Here is a 22,453-nt window from a genome sequence, read left to right on the forward strand (position 1 = left end):
TACACACACATCTTCCGAGCAGGCGAGTTTGAGACCACTATTATTAGTATTTATTTGGATTTTTTAAATTGTGATAGCAGCTATTCTTGCTGGGCTTAGTGTAATGTGCAGCCACCACAATAAACACAGAAAAGAAGACTACAGTGTGCTTTTTAGGTGTAAAGATATATTTGACCCAAGATGTCCTTATAAACATAGAAGTCCGATTTCACAATGAAAAGAAAAAAATGTAATTGTGAGATTGGATTCATAGAGGAGTTGCAGAGATTCTCTGTTTTAAAATTCTGCGTCATTTACATATTTATTGTTTCTAACATATGTTGACAAAACAAAACAAAGAAAAGGCACATCTTCTCCTGGTCAAACGCTCTCCTCCAGCACGCAACACCACAGAGTGAACAGCATGCTGGGATACCGCGTCTCACGGCGCCCCCTTTAGGCTGCATTAGGATTTGGGTCACCACATACAATTTTAAAGCATAGACTTAATTAACTCTCTTATCATCTTCAGATTTATATCATGATTGACTGTAAAAAAGAAAAGTCCATCCATCTATCTATCTATCTATCTATCTATCTATCTATCTATCTATCTATCTATCTATCTATCTCTCCGTCTATCTATCCATCTATCTATCTATCTATCTATCTATCTATCAGAGAAAACCGGTTGTAATTTGTGTTAATGTTATTTTTTCCTCACAAAAAGCTGTCCTACAGCATTACAGAAAAGACTTATTACTGTTTATATGATATTACTGGTTTTTCAACTTCTGGATCTCTACCGTCCCAGGGTTGATTTTTATTAAAACAAACAGATAAAATAGGTTTAATCTTGTGAATATCACATTAAAACTGTACTGGAAATGTTTAATCAAAAGTGTTAGAATATTTGTATTGCTTTGTGTTGTTTTATTGTGTGTTGTTTCCAATCAAGCTGTAAAAAATCAAGTGTAAAAATACTATATATCTATAGAATATATTAAAATATATCAATCCATCATCTAATAGTAGCCTTTGCCCATGATGAAATATAGAAACGATAAAAAGTTGAATGTAGGCAATTGTGGAAGACGGAGCTATTGATAATAACTGGCTAATAATAGTGCATTTGAAAACAAAATATTAATGTCATAATACCAATTCCAAAACACACTGGTTTAATATAATGCAATAATATAATACACACATAATAATGTCCGACAGAGTTGATATATGGTACCTCTTAACTTCTGTTTATTCAGGAGGGCAAAGTAGCACCAGTCAACCACAGAGATTCTGACTTCAAAAATCATAACCCATGAAATGTGACTCAGTATAATTGTGTATAATTATTATTGTGTGGCATCTAATCAATGACCCACACACAGTTTCAGTATACATAACTGTAAGATTGCATTCAAGTCATTTGTATTAAAAAATATAATGCATCTATGGCAAGCACAGCTATATGGTTTGAGTCTCTGAATTCACGTCCTTATTTCATTAGATGTACGAGACGCAAACTGACTAACTTAAAGGAATAGTTCGCTTCAAATTCATCATTTATAAACGGTATACGTGACAGAATTTTCATTTTAAAGTGAACTGTTCCTTTAAGAGTGTTACATTAATACCATTTATGAATTAAAACAACTCTTAATAGCAGCTTCTAAATGTGCAGACAATTAAGACTTAAAATCATATCTAAGACATTAATGAAGGGAAGGAACTCCTGAGTTAATTAAAGAGAGTTCATTATATGGGATCAGCCCGATCTTTGGTGTTACGGCGGCAGATGTATTTGTCGATATGTGTGAAGCAGCTGTGTGTGTGTGTGTGTGATCTACACTTCTCCGCTCAGAGGAGCCACGCTGGCGAGGGCGGGCACCAGACGCTCGTACACCTGGACGCCCCGCAGAAACACCTGCTCGTTCAAGTACTCGTTGTGATCGTGAAGCAGGATGGGGGTGAGGTTCATCGGAGAGAAACCGATGGCAGGAAGACCCACCTACAAAACACACAATTCACAGTTGCACATATATTTAGGTATATTTTAGATTATGGGCCGGGTTCTTGGTTCTTGCAGACAGAAGTGAAACACTTACTTCCCTCATGAAGCGACTGTCTGTGGCAGCAGGGAAGATTTCCTTTTTCAGAGTCACGTTCCTGTCACGAGACGGACAGAGTCACATACACATGTTCAACTGAAAAACACACATGCTCACAAGCGTCAGTGTGTCTCGCTCACATGGCTGTGCAGGTGGAGCTGAACGCGTGCCACCAGGGGTCGCTCTCCTCCGTCGACGTGAAGTTCTGATCCATGTGTTTCTGAAGAGAAGAGGAAAAAAAAACAGATAGGAAACCAAATCTTGTGGACAAACAGCTTTTTTTCTTCATGCATATATACATACATACATTTACACATATATGTTATTATATATATCAAAAATAGGGCTGTCGATTTGACGTGATTATTTAATTAATTAGTTATGAGAAAAAATAAAGTGTTGAAATGAACGCATTTAATGCACCCTACCTCTACCCCATATAGGTCCTATGGTATCAACATTTGATACAGTTGATTGGTGATGAACATAAAATTAAGTTATAATACCCCTAAAATACAAGAAATCAGGGCAAAAATGACCCTGTGTGAGTTTTTGTTTCATATTTATATCATAGTGAAGCAATATCACACGAGTAACAAGCGCAATGTCACACAAGTGATGTTTTTTTCCAAATAGCACAAGCGCAAATGTGATATTGATTTTATACAACAGTTCAATAAATTAAGAAGTTAATACTGTGTTATATTTTACAGACACAATATTGTCTGCTTTTGCTACATTTTTCCAATGAAAATATGACCAGTAAAGCCAGAGCAGAAGTGTTGTGCGTCTCCGATAACATCATTCCGGCTAATGTCAAAGGTCAATTATCCAACGGTTCTACGATACGTTTACATGACAACCAGGGGCCCTATCTTGCACCCAGCGCAATTGACTTTGTACACCGACGCATGTATCATTCCTATTTTGCACCTGACGCACAGCGGACTTTTCCTGGTGCTATTTTGCAGTTTCAGAAAACAATTCCGCCACTGACCAGGAGAAACCTAGTCTAAAGTCAGTGGCGCGTTGTGCATGTTATTCATATGCTATTTTAAAGGACAAGTTCGGTATTTTACACTTAAAGCCCTGTTTACAGATCGTTTCTGGTGAAATAGAACGGTTAAGATTAAATTTTGGACAAATGCTGCTGTCCCGAGAATTTTAGGTTTCTTTTGCTTTCCCCCCCACCAGTAGACTGGGTGTATAGGTGCACTGGAACACTCCTTCCTAAAACACATTAAACTTTCGTTTACAAAGACGTGAAACTCACCGAGTGGTCAGGGGTGTCCACTGATATGCTCACACAAAAATCGCTGCAAAAGATGCTTTCCAACAGGTGTTTTACCATTCGTTGTAAAACTGTGGACCTATTTTTCCAAACGCCTCACACCCGTAGATTCTTCCGTTGAGAGCTTGAATAATAGACACTCCAGCCCAGTTGGTGGCGATAATGCACCTTTGCAAGCAAACCAGTGGCATTTCATTGTTTGCGATCCGCCGTAAAAAAAAACAAAAAACACGAAGAAGAAGAAGAAGAAAACAACCCCATTTCAGTTTCCAGCGCGGAGTAATACCGTACCTCACATCACATCCAATACAAGTCAATGGAGGAGACAAAAACTACGATAAAACCTGTTGGAAAGCATCTTTTGCAGCGATTTTTGTGTGAGCATATCAGTGAACACCCCTGACCACTCGGTGAGTTTCACGTCTTTGTAAACGAAAGTTTAATGTGTTTTAGGAAGGAGTGTTCCAGTGCACCTATACACCCAGTCTACTGGTGGGGGGGAAAGCGAAAGAAACCTAAAATTATCGGGACAGCAGCATTTGTCCAAAATTTAATCTTAACCGTTCTATTTCATCAGAAACTATCTGTAAACAGGGCTTTAGGTGTAAAATACCGAACTTGTCCTTTAAGGGCGCATGCTTGGCCATAATGTAGCGTGTGCACAACACGCATACACTTTGCTTCTCTCATCTACACAGAAGCAGCAGTTCCAATTTTTGCAAATCTATATTACCACATGAGGGAAATCATTGTTGTGTCCGTGAAGATGTGAATAAATAGGCATAAATCTAGCTTACACATTTACCCAAATTATTATACGCCTGTTTAACCGAAGCTAATCTGGGTGTGTTTCTCCATCCCCAATGTCACTTCTCTGTGTTTTACGGCCCTGACGAGAACGCCGGTCTCCTCGGCTGTGAACCGCTCCTGGCAAATCCGCCGTTATAATAGCAATCCGCCATGGAACAAGCGCGCCTGCTCTTAAAGGGAATGTGAGATGTCGCTCTGATTGGTTTATTTCACGTTACGCCCAAACCACACCTATGAATAATGAAGCTACTTCAGACCAACCCCTTTTAGATTTGCGTCGGGCGCAAGAGTCATTTATCCCGCCGGTTTAATAGCAACAGCGCCCGAGATCCGCCCACAAAGTTACTTGCGTTTCGCGTTTGATATTTGCGTTTCAGATCGTTAAAATAGGGCCCTGTGTAATAAAAACTGAAACGTTTTTGTCAAAACATTGTCAAAACGATCCCCGTTCGCACGGATCCGTGAAAACGACTAAAAACGCTGTATTATTCATGCCAGGCCAGTAGGTGGCGACGTCACTGTAGAGAAACACAATAGACTGAACACGTAATACACATGCGCATGACATCACCGTTTTCACAAAATCTAGTTTTTGTAGTTTACAAAGAGACGATAATGGTATCGTTTTCAAAAACTTGAAACGCACCTCAAACCGCAGTTGTCGGGTAAATAAACGGCCAAAACGCATACAAAGTTTCACGTTTTTAGTTGAAAACGTGTCGCCCTCTTAGTCTCCTGGCGGACACATGAAAGGCCAGTTGAATCTGTTTCATGTTGTGTGTAAAAATAAATCAGACCTGTGCAAAATCATACGTGACGTCTTCCCCAGCTTCTCTGCACCAGGCTTTTATCTTCTCTTCAAACTCCTGCAGAACGACCAGAACCACGAGTGACAATCAGTTCAAAGCAAATCAACTTATGCACCGGTCCAGATACACACCGGCAGGTTCACGGTGGGCGGGATCCTCAAGTCAAAGCTCACGTCCATCTCTGCAGGAACCACGTTATAAGCCACGCCCCCCTTCACCATGGTCATGTTGATGGTGGTGACGTCACCCAGAGTGAAGCACTCGCTGGTGTTCAGCCTGCAAATCACACAGACGGGTGTATTTCCACATTTACCAGCTCTCCTGTAAGCATCTGCTGAAAAGTCAACCTGTGAATAAAGCTCACCGCTGTTTCTCTTTCTCTCTGAACTCCAGGAAGGAGTTAATAACTCGCCGCTGTGACACAGCAGAGACACATCCATCACAAACAGGAACAAACCTCATGATTTTAGCTCATTTGTATAGTTTCTCACAATTTGAAACAACTTTATGCCTTCATTCGTTCATAAATCCTGCCGATTTCTTAAAAGTGAAGATATTTTGTGTAGTTTCTCAGTTGCAATGAGTTCTGAACATCCGCAACTATTACACATCCTGAACGTGTTGTTTAAAGTAGTTTTAGACAGAATATAAAATGACATTTGTTTCCAATATTCAACACCCATTTGAAGCAGATACCACATATTTTATGCTTATTGATGCTGAAAATCTTCATTTTACTGTGTGTTTATGGGTAATTTAAAGAATGAATTACACCACTGTTGAAAAGTTTGGGGTCTGTAAAGGCCCGTTCACACCAACTATAATGATAAGCCCTTAAAATCTGAAAGTGATTCTGAATATATGGTTCCTCTATATAGTTATTGTATTAGCTGTGATGTGAACTCTGCTATATTTCTATATTTAGAAACATACCTTTATCGTTATCAGTATAGCTATCATTCTTGGTGTGAACGGGCCTTAAGATTTTAAAAATATATTTTTGCAAGAAGTCTCTTCTGCTCACCAAGGCTGCATTTATTGGATCAAAAATGCAGTAAGAACAGTAATACTGCGAAATATTATTACAATTTAAATCAGCTGTTTTCTATGTGAATATATGGTAAAGTGTAATATATTCCTGTGATCAAAGCTGAATGTTCAGCATCATTACTCCAGTCTTCAGTGTCACATGATCCTTCAGAAATCACTCTAATATGAGGATCTGATGATCAAGAAACATTTATGATTATTATCAATGTTGAAAACAGTTGAGCTGCTTCATATTTTTGAGGAAACAGTGATGCATTGATAAACAAAGGTCAAAAGAACAGCATTTATTTTAAATGCAAATCTTTTGTAACAAAGTTTTTCCAACTTAAAAAATCCTTGCTGAATAAAAGTATTAATTTCTTTCAAGAAAAATCTTACTGACCCCAAACTTGAACAACATTATATATATATGTGTGTGTCTGTGTGAAATATATATATATATGTATGTGAAAATAAAAAAAACTTTTTAAATCATAGTATATATATATATATGTGTGTGTGTGTGTGTGTGTGTGTGTGTCTGTGTGTGTGAAATACATATATATGTATGTGAAAAGAAAAAAAAACTTTTTAAATCATAGTATGATTTAATATATAGATTATGATAATATACACACACACACACACATTAATATACTATCATTCAAAAGTTTTTCTTTTCTTTTTTTCATTCTTCTTAAAAAGAAATAGAGAAAATTTTATTTTCAATCGCACTTCACATGCACTGCAACTAGAGCCTCCGGTGTTTGGTCACATGACACTCTGAACACACTCACTAGTTTCTCTGCTGCTGTGTTCTCCACAAACCTGGAGCCGTGACCTGGACTTCCTGGACAGCGAACTGTGATCCCTGCAGCACAGAGCGCATGTTTACTGACACACACACAGTCTCACACTCACACACACTCACACACACTCTCTCTCTCACACACACACACACACACACACACACACACGATACTCACACCAGGGGTTTCTCTCTCCGTAGAAGACGGTATAAGCATTAGTTGGGTTTGCCAAACCTGTGAACAAATCAGACAGGCAGAAAGTCTCCTTAGTGTTGGTGTGTTCTTGTTTAAATGTAGTTTATACAGTGAACTGTATGCAGATTGAATTGCACACACTGGTACAGGTGTGTGTTTGAATGCACTGTCGTCACTGTTTCTACAGATGAGCATGAGGTTGTGTCAGAACTAAAGCAGTGTAACTGTACATAACTAACTCACCCCTCGCTATCTACATGTCTGAGTGACTACAGGAGCTAGAAGACTGAATCCACAGCACTGTTTACCTTCATCAAGGGCAAAACCGATGTTCAACTCCTCAAATTCAGGCTGCTTCACAAACGTCTCCATTCCCTTGTGACCGCCGACCTCCTCGTCTGTTGAGAACATGTGACAAACACCAGGGGTTTGTAGGGAAAGTGGCTTCAATTGCAGCACCAGTGGAGCGTTTTCTCAGTCAGGACAGATGCCATGTTTAAAGGAACACGCAGATGTTTGGGACTTTAGCTTCTTCACCGTATCCCCCAGAGTTAGATGAGTCCACACATACCCTTCTCATCTCCGTGCGTGCCGTAACTCTGTCTGACGCACCCACCGCTAGCCTAGCTTAGCACAAAGACTGGAGGTAAATGGCTCCAGCTAGCATACAGCATATGAGAATATAGTTCCCAGTGTGTATACGGTTAGTAGATGGTTGTGTCTCATGTGGCCTTGTTATTTGTACACGCTGTGACTATACAAATCACAACATGTAAATATTAATCACTTATTGGGAGCATTATGCTAGCTGGAGCCATTTACCTCCAGTCTTTGTGCTAAGCTAGGCTAGCGGTGGGTGCGTCAGACAGAGTTACGGCACGCACGGAGATGAGAAGGGTGTGTGTGGACTCATCTAACTCTGGGGGATAACGGTGAATAAGCTAAAGTCCCAAAAAGTCGCCGTGTTCCTTTAATGAAAATGAGTATGTGAGGGATAAACACACATTCTGGTAGATAAAACTGTGTTGTTGAGTGTTTTGGAGTCGATCAGCCAATGAGGAATTGGTATTACATACATATACACTATTAAACAATAACGTTTTTTTATTGGCATCTTTGGTTCCATGAAGGAAATATGATACTTAAAATAGTATTTAGCATCGGTGTGTAAAATGTAAAAGTGGCGTTAGTTTGATCACTCAGTTTCTCAGAGCACGTCGGTGAGTCTGACCTGGGACAAACGTTAAATGGATAGTGCGGGAAAACCTCTTCCCAGATGCCTTCAGTCTGCGAATCGCTTCAATGTACCTGAGGGCAAAATCAGGACACAATCAACTCTATATGCAAATTACAGAACAAATTAATATTCTTTTCAGACATTGCTTGGTCTTATCTAATTAAAACATAGCAGACGATCAAATGTTTCTGACTAAGCTAAGCTTTTAAGCTAATCGGGCGTCAGATTTGGCACAGACCTTCACACTCAGCAGGCTTTGTTTTTTTAAGTGATTGGTCGGATTTGCAGATATAAACGCCACTGATTTACACTGACAGAATGTTCTCACTCCATCTCAGGTCGTTCACGATTTCAACCAAAAGGAATCGATCTGTCCGTCTTTCTGTCTAAACGTGCGCTCATATTTATCGGTGTTTTGCACAATTTCAAGGGCGATGATCGGGAATTCCAGATTTTGCTTCACTATTGACAACAGACCATTTTTGCTGAGGAAATTTCATTGAAACCACAACTCTTGAAGCTGTATAGACCAAAGATAGAAGTCAAAGAAGATAGAGAGAAATATGGCCTGTACAATCTTCAAACGCCCATGTTTTTACACTATCCTAAACTTTCAGACAATGCTTGTAAGAAATTTTTAAAGGGATAGTTCACCCAAAAATGAAAATTCTGTCAGTAATTACTCACCCTCATGTTGTTCCAACCCCGTAAGACCTTCGTTCATCTTCGGAACACAAATGAAGATATTTTTGATTAAATCTGAGAGTTGTCTCACTCCTCCATAGGCTTCTAAGGGACTGAAACTTGCTGGCCCAGAAAATGTATTAAAGACATCGTTAATATAGTCCAAGTGACTCCAGTGGCTCAATCTTAAGTTTATAAAGCGACGAGAATACTTTTTGTGCGCAAAAACAAACAAAAATAACGACTTTATTCCACTTTTCATTTCCTTCTCTCTGGGCCTCGGGTCTTTTCACGTAGTGTTTAAGCGTAGCGCGTCTGTGTTGCACGTCACCACGTAGGCTCACTATTGGCCGACGCTGGTCATGTGTGATACGTGGTGACGTGCAACACAGACGCGCTACGCTTAAACACTACGAGGCCCAGAGAGAAGGAAATGAAAAGTGGAATAAAGTCGTTATTTTTGTTTGTTTTTGCGCAAAACTCTCAGATTTAATCAAAAATATCTTAATTTGTGTTCCGAAGATGAACGAATGTCTTACGGGGTTGGAGCAACATGAGGGTGAGTAATTACTGACAGAATTTTCATTTTTGGGTGAACTATCCCTTTAAGTGGCCTTATTACACGGCTCTGGGGAATACTTGATTCTGATTGGTCAATCGCGCCATCCAGCGGCATGTTAAAGTCTGGATGGCTGTACATTTTTTAAACTTTAACGAGAGTAAAACTGAGGTCATGATTTTTAGACCCAGTCTCTGATGAGTCACAAATAGATCTGGCCATTTTGCAGCCTTATGTTAAGTCTGTTGTAACAAACCTGGGAGTTAAAATGGATTGTGATTTTAAAATGGAGAAGCAGATCAATTCTGTTGTGAAAGCCAGTTTCTTTCAACTTAGGCTTCTTACTAAACTTAAGCCCTTTTTATCCTTCACAGACTTTGAGAGGGTTATACATGCATTTATCACAACACACCTTGATTATTGTAATGCTCTGTATGTAGGTGTTAGCCAGGCCTCCCTTTCTCGTCTACAACTGGCTCAAAGTGCTGCCACTCGTTCGTCTCCTTACTGGAACTCGTGAGCGTGATCATATCACCCCTGTCCTTGCCTCTCTTCACTGGCTCCCTGTTAATTTTAGGATTGAGTTTAAGATTCTCTAGTTTGTTTTTAAAGCCCTTCATGGACTAGCTCCTGTCTATATCACTGCTCTGTTGAAGCCACATGCTCCTTCAAGGTCTTTGAGGTCTGCGAACCAGTCTCTTCTTGTTGTCCCTCAAACACGGCTCAGGAGCAGAGGGGATCGAGCTTTCTCAGTCGCGGCCCCGAGACTGTGGAATGAATTGCCTCTTCATGTTAGACTGGCCCCCATCCTTCCGGTTTTTAAATCGCGACTTAAAACACATTTTTATTCCTTGGCTTTTAATCCGGCATGAGAATTGTTGTAATTGTCTGGTGTTGTATCCTGTCTATTTACTGTTTCTTGTCAATGTACAGCACTTTGGTCAACATGGTTGTTTTAAAATGTGCTCTAGAAATAAAGTTTGTATTGTATTGTATGTTATTCACAGATAACAACCGCTCAAAACTGATAACGCAGGAAGTTTTTTCGTGGAAGTTTTGGTGAGCTAATAAAATATTAAAACGCAGTCGAATCAATATTTTGTGTACAGTTAAACGCAGCTGCTGCCATTTTGTAACTATTGTTTTGTACACTGTTGGATTATAATATACAAACAGGTATGATTTTAAAACGGTTTAATCTGAAATTAATATCTCTAATCTCCATAATTATTCATGTGGCTCCGCTTCGCTTTGGGGTCCTCATCACCCTGTCGGGGGTTTATTCTGAGATAACAACCAGCTGGATGTACATTATCCCTTACATGTTATTCTCGTAATCAAAGTCTTGATTTTGCTTTTGGACTCTACTAGAACAGGTTTTCCTGTTGATTATTTCCCTCATATTCTCCATTGTTGCAGCTCCTCTCTTCCCAGTCTGTCAGTAACGCTCTGTTTAGTTCCTGTCTCTATGAAGCCCCTCCTCCTGAAAAGCACACTGTGCTCTGATTGGTCGGCTGGATCAGTGTGTTGTGATTGGTCAAGTGCTTTTAGCATGTTTGGGAAATGTCCCGCCACCATAACCGCCAGTTTAACACACTACTAACTAACTCAACCAGGCCCCGCCCCTTTATTCTGCATATGAATTATTTAAATGAGGAATATTGTGACGTGTTCGTTCCCGGGAGAAACTCAAGACTACAAGGGAGTTCAGAAACACTGACACTGATATAGAGAAGAACTCCCGCTGGAGGGACGTTTTCATGCTCAAACAGCAACATTACACACTAAAGAAAGATGAACAGGGAAAAAAAGCATAATGGATGCTCTTTAAGTTGGTTTCAAACTCACTGTATCGTGACACTTTTCATATCCTGAGACCCTCTGCCATAGATGTTGCCCTCCGCATCTTTCACGGCAGCAAACGGATCATGTTTCCAGTGTTCCTGAAGCACAGACACACAGTCCATGAGTGAGATGGTCTGATGCGTGTGGTGATGGATGTGTGTTACGGCCGTACCTCATACACAGGGACAACATCAGTGTGTGAGTTCAGCACCAGAGACTTCAGCTCGGGCCTGGTGCCGACCCATGTGATGATGGCCACGACCCGACCGGGACACACCTGAGAGTCAGAGAGGTGTGCACGATGAAGAGAGTCACACAGATCCAGCGGGAGAATATCAGTATCACATAGATCATTACCTCCACTTTCTTCATGGGCAACCCGAGCTCGTCCGCCACCCGCTCCAGGAATCTTAAAGCACCATCTGACAATGATCGACGCACATGGTAAAGATTTACTTCACAGCTCACTTTTACATGATGCTCATTTGTGATCATAACCAAAGGCTGTGCTTCATTTAATCATTATCCATCACTTTCAGAGACTTAACTAATTATCATCTTCTATTTACATTCGACAGTAAAATATTGCACCACTTGACAAAGAACAAAAAAAGTTGGATTTTTCTTTTAATTCTGCTCTCATGCTGTGAAAAACACATTATATTTAACACACGGTCATATTTACGGTGGTTCTGCGGATATTTGTGGGTGAAATCCAGTCATTTCAATAGGAATTCATAAAGTTGGTTGCGTAAATGGGCACCAAATTACTTGGTAACACTTTAGTTTAGGGTCCAATTCTCACTCTTAACTAGTTGCTTATTATCATGCATATTACTGGGATATTGGTTGTTTATTAGTACTTATAAAGCACATATTAATGCCTTACTCTGCATGATCATATTCTACATCCCTTAATCCACCCAATACCTAAACTTAACAACTACCTTACTGACTATTACTATTAATAAGCAGTAATTAGAAATTTATTGAGGGAAAACTCATAGTTAATAGTTAGTAAATAGTGAAAATTGTTTAACTGCTGCATTATTAAATTTAGTCAAAATGTAACTATGTAAAAACAAAATATTTACAAAAGCCGGAGTAGCTGGAATTAAATAGCACAATAAAACACAAATTACACTTTATTTTAAGGTGATGTTGTTACAGTTTAATTACACAAGTACTGAGTAATATTCATTAACTACATGTACTTACTATAGCGCTTGGTTTAGAGTTAGTTGCTTAATTATGCAAAATTTACTGTTATTACTATAGTACATGTGACATGTAATGACGTTACCTTAAAATAAATGTAAAATTAATACATTTTTACAGTTGATTGTATCAGTTTTTATGATTAATAAGTGGCAATATACTGGTGTAAAGTTACATTCAAGCTATTTTAAGGCATAAAGACATTTTATTTTCAAGGAAAAATAGTTTAAATTGGTCATTTTGCTGATCAAAAAAAGAGTTTAAGGGATACAATTATTGACTACAGAGGGACTCTAAATTATTAATGTGTTATAAATATACGTTATATTTCATCTGACAAAACGCAGGGATTTGTTGCTCATGTCCAAACCCGTGTGCCTTTCTTTCTTCTGTAGAACATAAAAGATATTTTGAGAATTGTCTGTTTTCTTTGGGGTTTTTCATCCATACAATGGAAGTCAATGGGTACCAAAACTGCTTGGTCACCAACATAGTTCAATATCTACAACATTGTTTGGATATCTTCTTTTGTGTTCCATAGAGGGAAAAACAATACAGGTTTGGAATGAGTTTAGAAAGATGGCATTCTTTCATTATTTTCTGAACTTTCCCTTCAAGACTCTTCTGTATTTCAGCATAACAAACAATTTTGGTTAAGCAGTGAATGCTAGTTTATAAATATTCAGCACTTTGAGACCGAGGTCAGAGATCAACTAATGCACTTTGGATGGATGTCATTAGTAATGCGTTACAACACCTTTCAAGGTAAAGCGGCCTGTCTTAAAGCTAGTCATGTGCCTACCTAGACAACATTTCTAGGGTCAGCACAATTCCTGGGCAAAGGTTAACTGTAGTCATAAACCTAGATTGTGAAACACTATTAATCTCCGGTTTATTTGTAGGAGAAAGTGAGAAGGTCTCTGCTCAGGTACCGTAGTCGGGCTCGGGGTGGACGGTCCTCAGCCGCAGGTACTCTCTGAACAGGGTCACTGAAGGGTCTTCTGTCCCGGGCCCATCCCGGACTCCTCCGCCTCCATTCGGTCCATCTTTATCAGGCAACATCCCGCTCCACTGGGCTAAAGGACCAGACCGCTTGTTATTAACATTTACACACATGTTCAGGTCATATTTCACCCCAGAAATCAAAGTACTGAAAGAAAATCAAGCCTGTTGAAGGGCTGTTTTTCTAACATTATTTTGATGATTCATGAAAAAGTAATGAATAAAAATTTTGGGGTCAGTTAGGTTTGTTTGTGTGATTGAAATTAATACTTTTATATAGCAAAGATGCATTAAATTGACCAAAAGGTGCAGTAAAGAGATTTATAATGTAGGCTAACTAAATATTTCTATTTCAAATCAATTTCTATTTCTGAAAAAAAGTATCAGTTTCCACAAAAATATATATCTTAAATCTTCTTAAATATACTTTTAAATTACTATTTACTATTTTTAATTGTAATAATATTTCACAAAATTAGTTTTTACTGTTTTTGATCAAATAAATGCTGCAATATTTTAAAAAGATTAAAAAATCTTACCAACCTCAAACTTTTGAACGAGTGAACATTACTTATTACACTATATTAAATTAAATGTATTATATTACAAATTCTCATGTTCACAATGCTTTTGGATTTGTGTGTAATTCTTCCCATTATTCTCAAAGGCTATTCATTAGATTCCCGTTACTGTAATGAAATTAGGGATGCACCGAAATGAAAATTTTGGCCGATACTGATAATTCTTAATATTTGAAAGCCGATAACCGATATATTGGCCGATAAATCAAAATTTTTATATCATTTTTGAGAGATTGATTACAAAACCAAAGTCTCACCATTAAAACCCATGACCCAACACATCTGAAGTGTCTTAACTGGAGGAAATAATCCATAATTTTTCGGCTTTAATATATCGGTTAAATTTTCTTATTGGTCCGATAACGATAACATTAAAAACCAACGTATATCGGCCGATACCGATTTGGGGGCCGATATATCATGCATCCCTAAATTAAATTAAAATCAACACAAATATTACCTTGAATAAATCATTCACACTTTCAGCGGACCTATTATGCCCCTTTTTACAAGATTTAATATAAGTTTCAGGTTCCCCAAAGTTTAATTGTGAAGTTTAATTTATTATACCATGTTGTAAATGTCATTTTTGAGTGGAAGGAAAAACACGCTGTTTTCATGCATGTATCTTTAAATGCAAATGAGTTGCTGCTCCCCGCCCCTTTTCCAGAAGAGGGCGGGGCCTTTACAGCTCGTGCCTCGGATACTCTGCCAAAAACTGTTTGGTTTTGATAATTATCTCGGTAACACTTTACAAGAAGGTTCATTAGTTAACTACATTAGTTAGCATGAACTAATAAGGAACTGCACTTATACAGCATTTATTAATCTTTGTTAAATGTTAATTTCAACATTTACTAATACTTTATTAAATCTTGTAAACGTTAGTTAATGCACTGTGAACTAACATGAACAGCTTTATTTGTATTAACTAACATTAACAAAGATTAACAAATACAGTAACAAATGTATTGCTCATGGTTGTCACACAACGAAAGAGAACAGATAGGTGATCGTATAAACAAAGTTTAGTAATAGGATGCAGGGAACAAACACACGTCGATGGAAGGGTGGATGTGAAGTTCAAGCAGTTGCACTGTGACTTAGCTGGGTGGAATATGATGATTACAGGTGCAGGTGGTTGAAGGATGGTACAGGCTGAACACACACAACGGCTCAGATCAGACGACAGAAGACAGAAGACGGGCATCCGAAGACGGGTAGTTAGACAGGTTAATCTAAGGCTGGTAACGGTAGTTGCAGCAAGAGATGAGTCTGTACGTGGTTAGACGAGACCAGACAATGGTGTGCAGGTTGCGTGTGGTATCTATAGTGCAGGTTGATGAGGAGGTGCAGGTGCGCTGAATCAGTAGTCCGGGGAGAGTGAGCGAGTGGGCGGAGCATGCTGATCTGGTGACGATGGGCTGATAGATGGTTGTGTCACCGTGACATTGCCCCCTCCTCCACGGGCGGCTCCTGACATCCGCGACGACGGGTTCTCCCTCTGCTTCTGGGAGCTGGACGATTCGGGTGTTATGAATGGAATTGTGTGAGAAGGGATGGATCTAGTACATCATCGCGAGCAACCCAGGATCGTTCTTCCAGCCCATAGCCTTCCCAGTCTATGAGGTACTCGAGCTTGTTATCCCATCGCCGCGAATCGATGATGGCACGGACCTGGTAGATGACCTCTTCATCAGCCAATTCAGGAGGAGGAGGTTCCTCATCGCCACCAGATCCTGTGAGGGGAGAAGACAAAGGTTCAGTGAAGGGTTTGAGTAGTGACGCATGAAATGATGGTGAACTTTTGTAGGTGGGTGTATGTAACCTCGTTGAGCTGCCTCTGCACTGTAAATGGACATCAAAACGGGGACTCAGCTTACGGCAGGGCAGGCAGAGATGGTTGTCCCTTGTCTAGAGCCATACCTTCTGGCCAGGCTGGTACTGCGGGGTCGCGGTTCTGCGGCTGTCAGCATTTCTCTTGTGTCTCCGCACTGCCCATTGGAGATGTACGTGTGCTGAGTCCCACACCCTCTCGTGCTGCTGGAACCAGTGGTTGACAACTGGAACCTCCGACGGCTCGCCTGACCAAGGGAATAACGGAGGCCGCGAATGCAGTAGGCAGGCCCTTCAGAGGGATCAACTTGCAAGCCTTCGAGAAACGGTCAACAGTTGACGTGAGAGCGAGAGGGTGTGTTGACTACCTGGGTGTCCAGAGCCCAGAGACATGTGCGTTAAGTCCATGAGGGGCTGACGAAGGGATGGTGGAACATAACAAAGCCCCTCAGGACCTCCCGGCGGAGCAAGTTCGGAGCGGGTAGCTTGAGAGATTTGATTGTCGATGGACCACTGGATAGGGCTTCTGATCACGGCTGGAGGGAGAATAGGTTCTGGATCCGAGGGTTCAGGATCTGACTGGTGAAGGCGAGATAGAGCATCTGCTCTACCATTTCGATTGTCCGGACGGTACGTTACAGTGAAGTCAAACCAGGTGAAGAAGAGGCTCCCATCTAGCTTGACGGGGATTCAAGTAGGGCTGAACGATTAATTGCATTTGCGATAATATCGCGATATGATGAAACGCGATTTTCTAACCGCAAAAGCTGCGATTAAACTGTGGTCATGTGACACGCGAGAGTAAAGCAGTCTGCACTACGGAGGAAGCATCAACTTGGCACGCTACGCATAGACCTGGCATAGGCTACAGGAAAGAACAGTTTGTGTTTAATTTATGTGATATTGTGTTATAGATTCTCTCCAACGATTTTGTATCTATTCAGATAATTTCAGAATAGAGTCTGAGCTTAGTTTTAAACACAGATACGTGATGGCGCTGCGTGTGCTTTATAAACAACCATATTCTGCTTGCTTCTAATTCCTCTGTCTCACACACACACACGCACACACGACACCACTCGAACCTTCCGAAAAATAATCTTTCATAAAGTTCGGAAAAGTTGAAGCGAATTACAAGGACATTCGTTGGCTGCATTGCACAAGATGCGCTATAAGATACGCGTGTTTTGCTTGATGTTACTCCTGTAGTCTCGCCCGCCGGTATTTTCCTTACAAATGCTCTAAGAAGGCATCATATGTCTTTTGGAATGCAGTTGGCTTATATATTAAAAATATGAAAATCACCGACAGAATAAGCTGCTTTCAATTTCAAATAGTCACACGCGCTTTGTGAAGAGCGCTTGAGCATGCGGCTGTGAGCGACTCCGTCTACGTGGTTAAATGTACTTGCATCTCAAAATGCTTTAATGACGCGAAATTAATGTAAACGCAGTCAGTTATTTTAACAGACAGGACAAACCACATCTTATATTTCAAAAGAGATGAAAACGTTAAGACAGCCTACCCTTAAATACTGAAAGCACTCTTTGTTTATTGCTTGTAATGTTTTTAATGTTTTTATTTTATTTGCTTTTATGTTTTGAAGCTATATTAGTTAAAATTCTTAACATATAGTTGTATTTATTTTTTTAATGTGTAATTCTTTTTAAAAGTACTTATTAATAAAACTTAAAATATTTATAATTATAAGATTAATTAATAAGAAAAAATTTTGATCGGTTTCCCATCCTATTTTACAATGATGTATTGCTTGTTTTTGTTGAAATTATAGAAAAGATAAAGAGCTTAAAAAATAATCGCATATTAAATCGCAATCGCAATATTGGTAAAACTAATCGCAATTAGATTATTTTCCAAAATCGTTCAGCCCTAGATTCAAGCGCTTGGCTTCGTGCAGATACTCAAGGTTCTGATGATCAGTTATTACCTCAAACCGGTGATTTGCTCCCTCCAGCCAGTGTCTCCATTCTTCCAGTGCCAGCTTGATGGCAAGGACTCGTGATTGGCGATGTCGTAATTTTGCTCTCAGGATGGAGGCGTGGAGGATCGCCCTGCCGCTGCGATAGTACCGCTCCGACCCCAGTGGCAGAGGCCGTCTTCCATTAGTCACCTCGACGAAGGCAGATAAGGTTATATGCACTCCTCAGGTCTAGCTTCGAGAAGACACGAGCTCCACGTAGTTGTTCCAGGGCTGCCGGGACCAGAGGAAGGGGATAGCTGTATTTAACGGTTTGGGAGTTCAGATGACGGTAATCGATGCACGGCTGCAAGCTCGGCCGGGGCTGGACGGGAGTGGTAGATGGTTTGTGGACAACAGACAGACAGTTGGCATGACAGGAATCACCTCACTTGAGGATTTTACCAGTGTTCCAGTTAACTTGTGGATGATGTTGAGACATCTAGGGGCGTCCCAGGATGATTTCAGCAGTGGAACCTTCCAGCACCATGAACGTGATCTTCTCTTCATGCAGGCAACCAATGCGGAGCGTCATGGTGGGGGAGAAGTGGTTGATGCGACCAGGGCCCAGCAGCTTTCCTTGGATGGTGTGGATGGTTAATCCCTGGGAGCAACATTTCCTCTTGACGCTGAGTTTCTGGAGAAGTTGGTGGGAGATGAAGTTCCCCGCTGAGCCGATGAGGGCTTGCGCTGGAAGACAGAGGCGTGGAGTTATCATATGTACAGTAGTATGGGTTAACGAAGCGATTTTGGAAGGAAGTTGAAGAGTACTCATGATCGGGCGTTGTGGTCGAACTGGACAGGTGGTGAGGATGTGCCCTTCTCCCCCACAATACAGGCACAGCTGATTAAGTGTTCTTCTTTGACGCTCCGCATGAATGAGATGATAAGTGTCGACCTGCATGGGTTCAGGTGCTGGAAGGACGACACGGATGGCCTCCTGAATGAAGTTCTCCAACCCCATCGAGTCGTCATACACGACCATGAGTTGGCGAATATCAATGTTGAGTCCTTGGCGAAAGGCTGTCAGAAGGGCGATCTCACCCCAACCACGAGGCGGCCAGAGTGCGGAACTGAAGCACGTAAGTGCTCACTGACAGCTTTCCTTGGCGCAGGTCAGAAAGCTGATCATGGATGGAGAACTCAGAGGCAGTTTGGCCGAAAACTTCCTTGAAGTGGTCGACGAAGGCGGTGAGTGAAGAGGTGATCTGCGCGTTGGATCGCCACAGGGATTGCGCCCACTGAAGCGCAGGACCGCATAGAAGAGACTTGACAAACAGCAAGCGAGCGCGATCATTAGTGAACTGATGAGATTGCATTTCAAAATATAATCAACACTGAAGAATGGACCCATTGCAATCCTCCGCCACACCGGTGAATGTCGCTGGTCGGGCCATGGGACCGGCAGAGGGAGCAGGTGCAGATGGAGGAAGAGACTGGCGAACTGCTTGAACGAGATCCGAAAAGTGATCGCTGGAGCAATCAACACTGGGGTTTGTTGAACTCTGCATCGTTGGTGGTCTGGTCTTCTGTCACACAACTGAAGAGAACAGATATGTGATCGTATGAACAAAGTTTATTAATAGGATGCAGGGAACAAATGATGAGGAGGTGCAGGTGCGCTGAATCAGTAGTCCGGGGAGAGCGAGCGAGTGGGCGGAGCGTGCTGATCCGGTGACGATGGGCTGAAAGATGGTTGTGTCACCGTGACAATGGTTAGTTCATGTTAGTTAATACATTAACTAATGTTAACTAATGAACCTTATTGTAAAGTGTTACTATTATCTCTATCATGCCCACGCTCATGTGACATTGCAGTTCTTCAGAAAGCTGGATGTCAGACGGAGCGTACCATGAGTATTAAGCTAAGTTCTCTTTCACGTCTTATTGCGCTTAAACAGTCAAATACTCACAAGGTTATGTCAAAAACACACAAATCTCACATAAACACAGTCTTTAATGTCTGTGAACGTAAACAGCAAGAAAAGAAATTGCATGTGTATATTAGATGTGTATTAAAATGATAGCAGCGTCATATACAGTACCTACTGCTAAATATGCTGTTAATATGAACCAAATAACAAAAGAGAAACAGAAAATCACTCACTGCTCTTGACTGAATAACTTCAGTAGCTTTAATAAGAATACATTTCTTACTTGAATGCTGCTGTTATATGAGATAAACATGGTGGACTGTGTACAGCTCACTGAGGGCGGGGTCTATGCTAATCCGTCAGCAGTCGTGGGCGGGGCCTGTACAACGTGACGTCACAAAAGCTACAATCTGCAAACAGCTTGTTCTGAGACCATGCTTATGATTTATTGGGATTAAAAAGAGGATTGGGTTGATTTTTTCCATTATAGGGTGGTTGTGTACACACTTCCAACACATTTATTTTCAAACACCATGTAAAAGTAAATTTTGCATAATAGGTCCCCTTTAAAATATGCATTTATTATTTTTACAGTGCAGTAATCTTTTTTTTTTTTTTTTTCGGGGGTTAAAAAGACTAATTTTGTTTAAACAAAATATAATTATTTTCCTTTTTGGGGTTAAATAGGACGCAGACATGTTCTTGACAGGTTTTATGAGATTCACTCAACTTCCCTGTTTAACGTTACACCACACATTTTACACAGGTTCAGATATTCATGTTTACACTCATTACAAATACTAATTAAGCAGATGTTTTTATTCAGACTGTCGCACTGGTTACTTCTGGTTAGTTCTCAAGTGTTGGCTTTACACCAGCCATAAACACATTCACAAAAAAGCATTCAAAAGCATGTGACGACGTTGTTGAGACATAACTCTCTTCTAATAACGTCACGAGACGTGTAAACTAATACAGTAATAAGTGTCAAAACAGCAAGAGAGCAGCAAAAGAGCTCGCTTATTTTATCACTGCGCAACAAATGCAGCCAGTTTCAAACCAGTACGCATTTCTATTGACTGTCGTGTGTTTAATAATAAATCTATACATCGACTCACCTGCTTTAGCTCGAGCTCGCAGTTGATTTGAGTCTTAATCAGTGAAGAACAGCTTCACAGAGTCTGTCTTCTTCCGTAACAGATAAGTTATATCCGAAGGTAACTTCTGACTTACCTTTGCTCCAGGGTCCTCGGCTGAACTCGGGTCTTTACTTGTTATTTTACTCGATCATGACAAATAACAGGCTCAGAGTCCAGCGTGATGACGTAGGACTACATATACGTTACGTTACGTTGCTGTATGAACGCGCACGCGCACGCGCACGTCGCAGGCTAGCGTTTTGGTGTTCAGTAGATGTACAGTAATGTTTGTCTTTCTGATCAAAATGAAATTCCCATGAATTTCAAAACTTATATACAATTACTCTGCTTGCAAGTTGCAAATTACCCATTGTTCTTTCTATTGAAAGTTTGATTTAGGTTATGTAAAAAAAATCACGAATTTGTTGTTTTGATAAGTGATTTTGGACCACAGCACTGCACAGCCTGTATGTCTCCTTTATTTAACACACTTTAGACTATCAGCTTGTTATAATAAGTAATAATAATAATATATACGAGCTCATGAAGTGATCTGTGTGTTCTTGAGTAGAGTTGTGGCTCCACACGAGCGAAAACCACACAGTTTTTGCGCATAATTCGCAGTTACTTCACTGAATGAATCAGCGTGTTTGAACGAATCGGTTCAGTGAATGATTCGGACTCGCTCATAAACACGGTCATTTGCCGCCACCTTCTGGTGCAACAACGATCACGTGACCTACAGAGAACATGTCCACCACTACGCAGACAGCAGACTTATCACATATGTTACTTGTTTCTTTTCTCGTCGCTTTACAGGACGTTTGTGATTGTTGCTTCTTTTAATAATTGCTAGATAAATAACTATGGATCTTCCTTATCGAATTAAAGACACAGAGAGAGTGACACTGATATCAGGGACCAAGAATGACGCACTGCACAGAAGTGTGGTTTACTCAAAGTGTGATAAGAACAATTATACAGAGGAAGATACTCCATAGTATCTCATACACAGTGTACAATATGTGCAAACACTTATTTTCTTTTAAAACTAATGTTACTACGTATTGCTGCAGCAGATTTGTGTGCTGCGCATATCATATTAACTGATTGCCCAGTACATAAGTGATTAGCCTAACAAAGAAATACACAGGTTATTTGTAAAACGAAGCACTTACTGATTCAAAGTTTTCTGGGTTAAAAAAGCAAATTTCGCCAAAAAGTTGTGTTTTTTGAAGTTGTGTTCAAAATACACTGGCTAAAGGAAGCCAATCTGAGGACCTGAGCAGCAGTGAATGAAATGAAATCCTTAAAAGCATAATAATTGAGGTTTCCTCAGTGTCACGCGTGTTGACGCAGAACTTGCGCTGCTGCGCGCTCCCGACAGCAGGCGTTGGTGGTATAGTGGTGAGCATAGCTGCCTTCCAAGCAGTTGACCCGGGTTCGATTCCCGGCCAACGCAAGATT

At 40.4% G+C, this 22,453-nt stretch overlaps 1 protein-coding gene across 2 annotated transcripts; it reads right to left on the reverse strand.

Annotated features, from left to right (window-relative positions):
- Window positions 1-1,214: 1,214 nt before the first annotated feature.
- Window positions 1,215-21,206, reverse strand: acy1 (aminoacylase 1). Of its 2 annotated transcripts, none has more exons than XM_079889674.1 (15): window positions 21,081-21,206; window positions 13,509-13,652; window positions 11,716-11,780; window positions 11,531-11,635; window positions 11,362-11,456; window positions 8,265-8,341; window positions 7,342-7,431; window positions 7,016-7,072; window positions 6,827-6,900; window positions 5,365-5,414; window positions 5,132-5,276; window positions 4,989-5,057; window positions 2,231-2,310; window positions 2,088-2,148; window positions 1,215-1,990 (listed from the first exon to the last, which is right to left on the reverse strand). In XM_079889674.1, the coding sequence occupies exons 2-15, from the start codon at window positions 13,636-13,638 to the stop codon at window positions 1,826-1,828; spliced, it is 1,263 nt and encodes a 420-aa protein (XP_079745800.1). In that variant the 5' UTR covers window positions 13,639-13,652; window positions 21,081-21,206; the 3' UTR covers window positions 1,215-1,825. The 2 variants fall into 2 exon arrangements, with proteins under 2 accessions (XP_079745800.1, XP_079745799.1); XM_079889673.1 differs by having other exon boundaries at window positions 20,966-21,183.
- Between the last annotated feature and the right edge of the window lie 1,247 nt (window positions 21,207-22,453).

Source organism: Squalius cephalus (genome assembly GCF_949319135.1).
Source record: "Squalius cephalus genome assembly, chromosome: 13".
Taxonomy (NCBI): Eukaryota; Metazoa; Chordata; class Actinopteri; order Cypriniformes; family Leuciscidae; genus Squalius; species Squalius cephalus.